Raw genomic sequence first — 12,474 nt, 5'->3', positions numbered from 1 at the left:
ACTGATAAACTGTGTAAAGTCTCAATTATTTCCCATGTTTAAAGTGAATGCAAAACATACATGGCACATTAGGAATCTAACTCACTGTCTGATCATTGCAAAATAACAGAAACCATTTTCCGTGATCTAGCTAGGCTAGATCAAGCAATCTACATAACAGGAAGAGTCGCTAGACACCACTTAGTTTACAGAAAAAAGGAAAGAAAAAGGTGGAGAAATAACAAGTAGGCCCTGGGGGAGATAAAGACCACAACAATATGCTGTGCAATCTAGATGAATGGTGTGCTGCTGGACCACAGAGAGCAGTGGGCAGCCTACACCATTCACCCCCTCATCTGGCCTTGTCTACTTTCATTTCATAATTATGATCCCGCACCATACTTTTCTCCATCCTCCCAACCTCTGACTTTAATGTGCTCTACAAATTTGCAGACAGGGGAGTTGACAATGTTGCAGCCATTTTTTGTGCATATGTTTTGTGCACCATGCATTTTGTGCTTATGTGCTGTGTTTTTTTGTGCATATGTACATATAGTGGCAGTAGCCTAAGTCATTTCAATGCCATAATTAAAGTCACTGCAGCATCAGTGTTACTTGGTTAATGCAGACTCTCCACCTAAAATGAATGCATAGAACCTAAGTACAATTGCAACCAACAATATTACAATTTAGGAGACTACTGGAGTACACTAATATTGGAGATAATCTCAAAAGTTAAAATATAATATCTTTCTGATAATACTGTTGAGGAATAGAATAATAATATTGAATTGTAAAATGTGAGTTGCTCTTCATAAGAGCATCTGCTAAGTAAAAATGTAATGAAGTAGTGTAATAGCTAAATCAAACACCATTTACTGGTGTCAGGATTAATGACGACATTACATTATATTACATTACTGTTATTTAGCAGATGCTGTTATCAAGAGCAACTTACAGATTTATCCCTCTATACAGCTGGATATTTATGGAGGCCATTGGAGGTTAAGTACTTTGGTCTAGGGTACAGCAGCAGTGGCCCAGCAGAGAATCCAACCAGCCACCTTATTATTAACATAACTTTGTTTTACATTAGTGTTCAGGTAGAATAGTACACCTACAATAATACTGTTAATATGCTACATATGCCCTCTATCATTTATCTTGCCCTCATATTACCTTTATAGTTAAATGAATATAAGAGAGAAACATCAACTCCCGGGATCCTTTTAACTTCCAATCGCACGCTTGCGTAATAGAAGCTGGCGGGTTGGTGAGGCACTCGTAGTCGATCGTGGATGCATTGGATGCCTATTGTTTCAAGAACAGAGAAATAGAGGGAAACAGCTAGCTTGCTAGTTTGTTACCCCCCGATTTTTTTCTTAAACCAGTGATTAATTACTTAACCGCCCAACAGAACAAAATCCAGTTTTTTAATGATAGCTTATAACACTAGTTGACTGTTTTGTTTTCTTTTTTTTCTTTCCTTCTTCTTTTTTTTTTTTTTTTTTACTATCGAATACAAACTGGTGTTTTGGCTAGCTGAAGGTAAGATGCATTTTATTATATTCTGGAGACGCCGCGATGTGGTGGTATGCAACTTTTTAATGCGATGTTTGAAAGCGCTGCATTGATTTACTTTGCGTTTAACCATGCAGCTAATGTGGTTGTGGACCAATTAAACATGGAGGAATACAGGCGGGTAGTAGCCCACCACGCTCCATCAGGAGATCGCGCGAACCGAGCTAGTGCACGTAGTTATATCAGACAACGAAACAGAGATGTTTGGCAGTTCTGGGGCACGTGAGTCCATAGAAACGGTTTTAGATCTGCTTGAACAGTTTCGCAGGTAAAACAGTTGCTGTTGTCTGCAGTTATTATCAGTAAGCTGAGGAAGGGCTTCTTTTAATTTTTTTTTGCCAGATGGGTGCCCCAGAATCTTTTGCTTCCATGTTTCCCGCAAGAAGTACATAGCCGTACCGATGTTCTAGTAGTGTTCATTATAAGATGCTCAACGTTTGAATATAAAACAATGTAACCCTCAACGCTCTATCATTGCTAATGTAACAACGGGAAATTCAGTGATATGTGTGCGGTGCAGTCCGCTGTTAGGTGCTGCAACTCTTGACCTAGCAAACTGGCGATCCACCACCATCCGATTTAGGTACTTTTAAATGATAATGTGCTTTGTTAATATACACACGTCGGTTGGTTTATGGCTATATGTTCAGAATTACTGTGGTGGAAAATAGATGTCAGTTTTTTTTTATTTTAACCACAGTTATTGACATATTAAATCAGCCATTTACTCTATTTTTACTATGTATGTGGAGGTCTGGAAGTGTATAAGGAAACCAGACAATCCAATATGTTAGCCTTAGACAAACAATATGTATCCTATTATACTTTGTTTGCATGTGAGCATAAACTAAAACAGGAGACTGTGGGAGGGGTATGCAGCTGTGAGATATCTGTATGCCGTAAGTTGCAGAGTGCGGCCTTTTGTTGGGGCTGTTAATGGGAGTTAGACACTGTCCGGACATTGCCCAGAAGATGGATATTGAGTTTAATATTAAAATAATAGAACTCTGTGATGAAGGGGTTGCAAATATTGGGATTCTTATTTTGTTCAGTGTTATACAAGAGACTGCTTAGTGTCATATCTCAACACCTGTCAACACCTGATGTGTTTTCTACTGAAGGGGTGTGACTTGTGGAAATAATAATGCCAAGTAGATGTCAGTTAGGCCAAAGTAAGTAATCAGTTATTTTTTAATATAACAGATGTGTGGCCTTGGCAATACTGGTGCGCAGCCAAGGCAGGACTGTTAATTTTTATTTATTTTTATATTTTAGATATGTGCAGCCTTGAAGATAATGGTGTACAGGGGAGTGGGCACGATGCCAGAGTGGGAGATAACGGTGTACAAGGCGATGGGGTGTGAAACTGAAGAAGAAGTTTGCGTTTGAGTTCCACGACAGGAGGGGTTAGGAGAAAAGTATAAAAGAGAGTGCATTCAGAAGGTGCTTTGGATTTGCTCCGCGCAGACCAGCCTGGTTTATTGTATGTGAGTTGAAGCATATGCAGTAAACCTAATTACATCAGACTCTGTGGATTTTACTTGTTTTATTGAAGAAGTACTGAAAAGTGCGGAGGGAACCCTGAGCCCAACTGGCCCGCACTGAGTCTAGTTTTCCACCACATATATGTGGTATGTTTTGTCATTTTGTCATTAATCGATAGCTGTAATGTGAGTGTGTAACGTTTAAAAAAAGTTGTCAGGGTTCAATAGCTGTGTGCACTTTCAGTCCATCACTCATAATGAAGATCTTTTGTTTACTGAGAGGTGTCAATATTTGCTCTTAATGGCATGTACAGGAAATAGCCAACTGCCAAAAGGAATTTTTGGATCTCCTTTACCTGATTCCAGTAGTTCCTAACTAAACATTTACCCACTCTCTCGCACAGTGATAGTTAATCAAATGTTATAAAGTATCATAAGTTGCAAATATAACTTCTGACAAAGGTTTTTGGGGAGTCTATAAAGTAAATAAACGTGGCTACTAGATCTTAATACTAGCTAATAGAAATGAATACTTTAATCTGCATATGATTAAATGCATAATTAATGTGTACAGTTTTCTTATTGTCAGTTGTGCAAAACGCAACACTGGATAGTAATTTTACATTGTGTATGGATTTGACATGATATTACGTGACATGAGCTGATCATATGCATCTGTAGGGGTGGCAGTGTAGTGTGGTGGTAAGGAGCAGGACTTGTAACCAGAATGTTGCTGGTTCGGTTCCCTGCTGAGGCACTGCCATTGTACCTGTGAGCAAGGTCCTTAACCCAGAATTGTCTCAGTAAATATCCAGCTGTATAAATGGATAACATTTACAAATTGTAACGTATGTAAGTCACTCTGGCTAAGAGTGTCTGCTAAATGACAATAATGTAATATAATGATATTACACCTGACAAAGGGAGGTGTCATGAGATCTATTTTTGTGTGGGTGTGATTTGAATATGGGGCTTTGCCCTTATCACATGAGCATCAGTCTTTTTTTGAAGAGTGTATACATGGATAAAAAGAACAATGCAGATCTGAGCTTAAGCAATCTTCGTTGACTTTCTGATTGGCTTCTTCTACACCGTAATGACCTTGGTGTTGCTAGTGACTAGTTAATGAGTTAACATCATAATGTCACAAAATGGGTAGACATCTTTAGTTCTCTTGCAGGGCATGCATATCAGTTCTATACATGTGTTGTAACCCCACTCTGACATAAACTGTATTCAGCTTGGGGTCATTCATTTGTGAGACACAATTTCATGTAGACAGGAGGTGTCCCAGTCTCAGAATATCGGCTGGAAAAGTTACCGTTGAGTGTGAAGGTCAACCACTTAAGGACCAGGGCAGGTGTCGTTGTCCATTATACTATTCCTTTGACCTAGAGAAATGTTTCCATTTTATGCTGCGCTCAGTGCGTGGACCTCGGGGTTGGGCCAAGCGTCGGACATCAATCGCAAAATGGAAATGAGTGAACAAACTTGTGTCCTACAGCAAAGCAAAAACATTTACCTGTCAGCATTTGCAGGGATTTCTCCAACCCGAGGTTGTGGATGAAACCAGCTTGATGCACAACATGCTGACCCAAAGCCCCGATGACTGAGATGATGCCATGTGTTCTTACCACTTCATTCTCTCCATCCCTGTGCTTTTCTCCTTGCTGCCGTGTTGACCCCTGACCCCCCACCCACAGTGTTGACATTGACAGGGAACCTGCTGGTTCCATTGACTCTGTCCTGCTGAGAATGAGCCAGCCCTCGGAACCCCCTAACGATGCTCCCACTCTTACAGAAGGTCTGAGATAACTTTATTCTATGTACAGTCTGCTCCAGTGTTTTGTCTTTTCAGTGTTGGGGAGTGGGCAAAGGATCGGGGGGTTGGGGTGGGGGAGCGGCGGCCTTTGAAAAAAGATGGCTCTTGGCTCTTCAGTTCAAAACATTTTGACACCTCTACTGCATTGGATAAGAATTTGTTCTGTTTTATCCCTGTTCCTTTGGCACTGTTGTTGCCACATGCTGGCCATCTTTCACATTAACTGATTTCATTCTTTAGAGTTTTCTGTGAAGTCATAAAGCTTAAGCGATGCACTTCTTAGGCTCTAGCAGAAATGCCCCCTCCAACTACAGCAACTAGAACATAATGTATCCCTACAGCTACTTAAATCCGAATGAAATGGTTATGTTTATCAAGATACATTCTGTTTCAAATGCATGGACTGGTGAAATAATGGTGGTTGGATTCTCTGAACTGATATACATGAGACTAACTCAGGGTTAAAGGCAGTCATTACCATGTACTGCCTTGAATTTTTAGTGATGGGCCCAACCAGCTGCTTTATGTGATGGTGAAGTCTGACATCAAATGTAAAGTGATATTGAGACACATATGCTTGTGACTGTTAATAGTACACATATGCAGTGGTGTCGTATATAAAGTAAAAATGTATTGTACGTGTTGCACAAAGGTTTAAGTTGCGTTTTGACTTTTGACTAGAAAATGGCAGATTTCACAGTGTACAAGAATATTGTTTTTGGCGTAGACATAAATTGGTTGCTCTGTCGTTTTTTTTTGTTTTTTTTTTGTCAACTTGGATGCCGACAATTGGACAAAAAACACTTCATCAGCATAAAAATATAATTGCATCAGTTGTCCACAATTTAAATGCACAGGTCACGATCCTACTGTTAAATACCTCTCTAATTTGAAAACAGGTGAAATGTTTTGAGCTGAAACCAGGGAGAATACTCCTTTATGGGAGACATATTTATGTAGTGCAGTGGGCACAAATGCATAAAAGCCCATTAATGTGCCCTTGCTGTAGGATTTTTGTAGGATTAAGTCCTATTTTAAGGCTATTCTGAGCCTGTGAAATGGGTCTCCCCCTACCTTCCATGCATTGTAGTGAGACAGAAGATGCCAGTAGAGTAATGCTTAGAGTAATTTAGTCTGACTTGTCTAGCAGTGTTTGTTTGAATGACAAACAGTACACGCTAGTTGAACAAAACCCTTAAGATGTAGTCTGTCTGGGGTTATGGTTTAGGCGTGTTCTTGTCCACATGAATAAATCCATACTACCTAGGTGAGGCTCTCTCATAATAAATTACAAACAACGATTTATGGTGACCCCAGGTCAGTACCGCACATAGCCTAACAGGGTGTTTAGTATGTGTTTTGTCACCCTTTAATGGCTGTCTTGTTTTTACTGTACAGTGTCATTGTTGTCCTATTTGATGCTAATGTGTTTCCCTAAACTATTTAACCTGATGTTAGCGGTGGAGGCTTTGTGTGGACTGCAAAATTCAACCGCAAAAAAATTTTGAGCTTACAGTGTAAGCTGTAAGCTCAAAATTTTGATAATTTTGATAACACTGTAAGCTGTTTAGTTTGAGAGGCAGCATTGGCACTTCTAGACCAATGATAGGTCGCCCTGTGTCATTTTGCTTTCCTCTGCAGCCCCCCAATCAGAGGCCAAGCTGGCGGCGACCACCGGGAAGAGGCAGAACAAGAAGAAGGTGGAGGAGGTGGTAGAGGAAGAGGAGGAGTATGTGGTGGAGAAGGTGCTGGATAGAAGGGTGATGAAGGGCAAGGTGGAGTACCTGCTCAAGTGGAAGGGCTTCTCTAAGTGAGTATATAGAAGAACACTGTGTAAAGCATACTCACAGTTGACTGGTTTTTAGTGTGATTAATAGATGCCATTTTACACCGGTTTATTTGTGCCTTGCTTTTTATTCTTGCCTTTTTTAAAAGAAGTCAGTAAAACTATTTTCACTCTGCATGTATCACATAATTTTCAGTATGTGGTTTGATATGAATATTGTTAGGCTTTGAAGATTTGCAGTAATGGCACTGGTTATGATTCATAACAACTGTACTTGAGCACTGTACTTTAAGTGCACCATGAGAGACCTGAAGTAGTTTCCATGATTTTTTGAGCTATATTATTGGTTGTGTTGAGCTAGCCTGGATTCCAGTCAGCCTTTCAGTCCTGTGTTTAACTCCCAGTTAAAGTACCGTCTCCTGCAGTTGTTGCTGTGAGCACTTCAGTTTTCTTACCTCCCCAAGTTTATCCTCTTATTGTGAGATTATCATCCCCCTTTTTATATTTGAATGCATAACCTTTGTACCAGTTCTTTGGTGCACAACACCACTGAACAAACAACCCACAACTAACCCAGTAAGATGGACTTCTGTGAAAATGGGAACTGGAGCTGTCCCCAGTACTACCATGTAGTCACTACTGCACTTATTACAAATCTTGCTGTTCGTTCAAGGGAGGTGTCCATTTAGGGGTGGTGTTAATTAAATGGTCGAGCAATAAGGAATGATAGCAGTTTAAGGTATTCTGTGGCATAATGTGCCTTCACAGTATTGACTTTTCAATGTATGACATTCTGAGAAAACTGTGTAAAATGGATGTGTGTGTATGTGTGTGGACACTCCAGTGAGGATAACACGTGGGAGCCAGAGGACAACCTGGACTGCCCAGACCTGATTGCAGAGTTCCTGCAGTCCCAAAAGACGGCACATGAGACTGGGGGCAAGAGAAAGGCTGAGTCGGACACAGAGGGGGTAGGAGAAGAGAGCCGACCCAAGAAAAAGAAAGATGAGGTGAGCGCTCACCGCCCGGTGGAGGAGGAGGCCAAACAGTATTTCTTTGTCTGTCCCTGGTCTGCAGCAAATTGATTCACACTACCTTATCTCTTCCAGCCTGAGAAGCTCCGTGGCTTTGCTCGAGGTCTAGACCCAGAGCGCATCATCGGGGCAACTGACTCCAGCGGAGAGCTCATGTTCCTCATGAAATGGTGAAATATTTATTGAGATTGTGCGAGTTAATATTTCACGTGGTCGCATTCGTGCGAGTGCATGATGATCATTAGGCTGTTTTGGTGCCCCTCTGGCACAGGTACTGCGTTAGCCATTGTGGTTGAAAGTAGTCCATTTAGCTGTTACCGTGTTCCAAAGATGAAGCGGTCTATAGCTGATTATTTTTAACCCTTTTCTCACGTAACTTATTTTGTGCTATGTAGTGTGCGTTACGTTACATGGTTTGTTATGTTTTCATTAGTGTTGTTAAGCTTCTCAGTTTTCACTGCCGCATTTGCTATGTTTTTTAATGTTAAATCACTGTTTCCTCAAAGCTAGAATTGGCTAGAATTTTTCCAATCTCGTGTTCTAATCGCACCGGTTTTAGCATACGCGCTAAATGGCTAATCACACCGGTGTGACCATACACGTAAAAGGGTTAAAAAACAAAAGGAGGAGAGAGAGGAGGAGGCTCAGACACAACTGATGATGAGTGTCGGCTGCAGGGAGAGTGCAGGTGCAGGCAGGGAGAGACCGACTGAGCCAGTGAAGAAAAAGTAGTACTACTTTCAACCACAATAGCTAACGCAGTACCCGTGGTTCAACCACAATAGCTAACGCAGTACCCATGGTTGCGGTACGAGGGAAACTTAATGTTCCGATTAAAATGTTTTGCAAATATCAAGTCTCGAGTCACTGTCAATTAGGGCTGCAACTAACGACTATTTTGATAGGTGAATAATCTATCGATTATTGAAACAAATATTCGACTGTTCGGATTATGAATTACTCAATGGTTTTTATTTTTCTATCGGCTTTTAAATTTAACTTGAGGTTGTTTTAGGCATATGCTAACTGACAATAAAGACAATAAAGATGAGAACTTCATTCAAAAATGTGTCTTTTAATGAATAGTTACTAGGGCTAATTCAGTGAGGGCAGTTGCTTCAAAGTCTGCTTCCTTTGAAGAGAGCATCTATGGTAGCATTACGAGATTCAGGAAAACCATAACTTGTTCGAATTAATTCGAATGCAACACGCATTGGGCATGCATTCATAGACACGAGTTGTAGAAACTTTCGCAATTTAGAAAGTATCAAATTCTCTGGGGTTCTTTAAACTTTTGCACTTGGCAGCAACAGTATCTCCAGCCATCAATGTCGCCATGACAACGATGCAACGTTTAAGCAGAGAATTTCTAAGTAGCAGACAGGCTCTGGTTATTATTTGCTACTTATGCTCGAGCATAACTGATGTGCTCCCATGCCAGGCAAGGTTAGGTTTGCAAATGTTGCAGTTCACAACCGTCTTGGCAGAGTTAACCCTTTCGCGCGTACTGCCACACTGGTGTGATTAGCCGTTTAGCACGTATACTAAAAACGGTGCAATTTGAAAACTAGATTGGAAAAATTCTAGCTAATTTTAGCTTTGAGGAAACAGTGATTTAACATTAAAAAATATAGCAAATGCTAACTGAAAACTACAAGAAGCTTAATAACACTAATGAAAGCATAATGAACCATGTACCGTAACATGCACGCTACATAGCATAAAAAATCAGTTACGTGCGAAAGGGTTAAGAGTGGAATGCTGCTACACCTTTGAGGTCTTTGGTCGTGAAGGTGTTGCCATCTCTATTGTTCAGTTCAGTAAAGCAACATAGCTTAGGCTACATGTCTGAGCATTCCGAGTCAGCACGGAAAACACAGGCGATGATGTCACCAACTAAACCAACAAAAAAGGGTGCGACCAAATCATGTGCTGGTGCGACCACCTGAGAAAGGTTGTAGCACCAGTGCTGCCAGTATAAAAGTTAGCCTGGAGCCCTGATGTTTTAATGCAGACATATGTTGCAGGGACTACTAGAATCATCATACTGGTGTGATTGTATGCATCAAGGGGTTAAATCAAGCATTTATGACATGCTTTAGAGGAGGTTTCAAAATATCGAGATATTTATTGTGTATCGCGATATAGCCCAAAAGTATTGCAATATTATTTATAGGCCATATCGCTCAGCCCTAATTACTGTCTGACCCTTTGTGGCATTACAGTTGCATTACAGTTTCTCTCTTCTCTTCCGTGCTCCTTCCCTCCCACAGGAAGAACTCAGATGAGGCAGACTTGGTACCAGCAAAGGAGGCAAACGTGAAGTGTCCACAAGTGGTGATTTCCTTCTATGAGGAGCGGCTGACGTGGCACTCCTACCCCACTGAGGAGGAGGAGAAGAAGAATGACAAGAACTAGGTGGGGGACGGAGAGATGACACAGGGTCACAGAAGCCCATCTTTTTCTTTCTTTTATCTTCCTGCTTTCTCAGAAACACCGGACTGTGGAAATGGGCTTCAAAGCTTAGAGGCCGTGTGGAGTTTAGGGGCAGGGAAGGGGCATGACCTGCAGGTGGCAGTACCATGGCAAAGCTGAGACTGACCACGCCTCTCCTTTTCAGCAGCTTAGTTGGTGGGGAGCCGGAATGCAGTATCCCTTTTCTGTCTTGGATACTGAATCTGTTGGATGGCTGGCCATCTCTGGTCTTGGAGAGCTGTAGCTGGGGCTGGTTTTGAGATGCTTCTCAACTGGCTCCGCCAGTAACGGACAATACAAGTTAACATCTAACAGATGACTTCCAAGCTGTAGCACATATGTGGCTAGAAATGGGTGTGGAGAGTTGAAAGGGCAAAATCCTGTGCTCCCTGAGACTAGTGGCCGGATTCCTGAAATGGCTCATAAAATTTAATGGAGGTTCAAATGAGAGTATTTGTATTGTTCATAAAACTTTTACAGATTTAGTTCTCCAAATTTTCCAACCAACTTTATAAATGTTTATCTTAAAACTTAAAGTTTTGTAAAGTGAAAAGACATTGAATAATGGTGTTCACAGTGTAGCATGAAATAATGAAAACTTACTTAGCTAATTAAGTAATTGAGTAACACCTGATGCTTTCCACTGGTGGCCAAGTTAACTAATGAGTTGTATAATGCACTACCTTGCTAACATTAAAAGTGCAGGTTAAATGTGGTATGAAACACACAATTTAATTGAGGAAAACTATCCTCTTGGGAAAATTAGACCTCGGTGGAAAGGTTACTTACATTTTACCTATACTTATAGAAAACAAAATTGAATTTTTTTTGTTATGAATCTATTGTAAGCTAAACTGTGCAATTTTCCAGGAAAAAATGTGCCTAAATTTTGTATTTTCATAACTTTCTCCATAGGAAGTAACCTGTTGGTGAATTACTGTTCTCTTGAAAATTTGCTAAGTTCAAATATACAAAACAGAAGAATAAGATGATCTTTTTTCTCAAGAACTTTTCAAGAATCTGGCCCTAGAGCTGGCAACCATTTGCTCTCTGTACTTGCAAATCCATCTCAGACATACAGCTGTTTGGAACTAAATGGTCGTCAGTAGGAGAAACGGTGTGGCAGTGAACAACGTAATGCAGTGAACAGTGTGTTGTGCTGATCATCCATGTGACCCTTCAAGAGTTTGAGTGGATGAGATCAGGGTACAGCGGCAAATGGGAGCCCACGGATTCCAAAATACCTGCTGTCCTGACCCTTTCCAAGATCTAACTCCTCTCAGTGCAGGTGTCTTATTTTAACAAAGTGTGAAATGCTGTTTCACCAATTCCGATCATGTCATTATATGTATATACATGTATATAAGCTTTTTATTATATCTAAAAAAAACACTATTTTTTAATGGATGGCAAAGCAAAAGAACAATGCCCATAGTTGAGGTTCTTTTGGGTGTAGATATAAACTTGCTATATATTTTCTTTTAGGTAAATGTATAGTAAAGCATGTTTTAGTAAGAGTAAAGCAGTCATGTCAGATTAATGCAGTATTATAGGTGGTTTCACAGCTTCCTAATATTTTCAAATCCTGGGAAAAGTCATACATCCTGTGGGCAATACTAGCATTCCTGAAAGAACCCTAACCCTAACGTGAAGACTTTAAAAACCAATGATGCAAGTGGAGCTACAATAATAATTGCTCAAGTCCTTTCATACACATACACACAGCGTGCTGTGTGCTGTGCCATTTCTACAAATGAACAGTGCTGGGTATTCCTCAGGAGCGTAGAGACTGTATATTGGAAATACTCATAATTTATTGTGCTTTTATAAGTGAATATGTTTTTTGGTAACTGTTGGGAAGTAGTTTCAAGGAAAAACTACAAAGCTTTTTGTGGATTTTTGTGACAAGCTCAGCCTCTGGCTTTACCTGCCAGTGACATCTTACTTTAGCAGAGCTGTTTAAAAACAAGTACAACAGTAAACAAACTTATCTTTTTAATCTAGTGAGTGTCATTAAACTTCACAATTAAAATGAACAATTTCAGTTTGTTTCTCTGATTTGAAACAATTTCAGAGTAGACTAAAACTCAACCAACTCTGGCTAAAGTGAAAGATCAACTCTCCATTCCATTGTTACTTTGTGATTTTGACATGTGCTTAGTCTCTGTGCTAAAATGATCAGTCAGTCAGGCCAAATCTGTCCATGCACTTGGTTTCCTGCTGAAACACACTGGCCAGAAATATCTTTCATTTTTTTTTCCATTTTGTGGATTCCCAGATACCGGTGATATATATATATATATATTTTTTGTG

The 12,474-nt window shown here is 40.3% G+C and overlaps 1 protein-coding gene across 1 annotated transcript; it reads left to right on the top strand.

The window, feature by feature from the left end:
• The first annotated feature begins 1,471 nt into the window (after positions 1–1,471).
• cbx1b (chromobox homolog 1b (HP1 beta homolog Drosophila)) lies at positions 1,472–10,658 on the top strand. Its single transcript, XM_036531669.1, has 6 exons — positions 1,472–1,527; positions 4,748–4,848; positions 6,508–6,676; positions 7,497–7,662; positions 7,762–7,856; positions 9,960–10,658. Exons 2-6 carry the CDS (start codon positions 4,800–4,802, stop codon positions 10,102–10,104), a joined length of 624 nt encoding a protein of 207 aa, XP_036387562.1. The 5' UTR covers positions 1,472–1,527; positions 4,748–4,799; the 3' UTR covers positions 10,105–10,658.
• Positions 10,659–12,474: the final 1,816 nt, after the last annotated feature.

Source organism: Megalops cyprinoides, chromosome 1, assembly GCF_013368585.1.
Source record: "Megalops cyprinoides isolate fMegCyp1 chromosome 1, fMegCyp1.pri, whole genome shotgun sequence".
Lineage (NCBI taxonomy): Eukaryota > Metazoa > Chordata > Actinopteri > Elopiformes > Megalopidae > Megalops > Megalops cyprinoides.
This window is presented reverse-complemented; position numbering and strand designations above follow the sequence as displayed.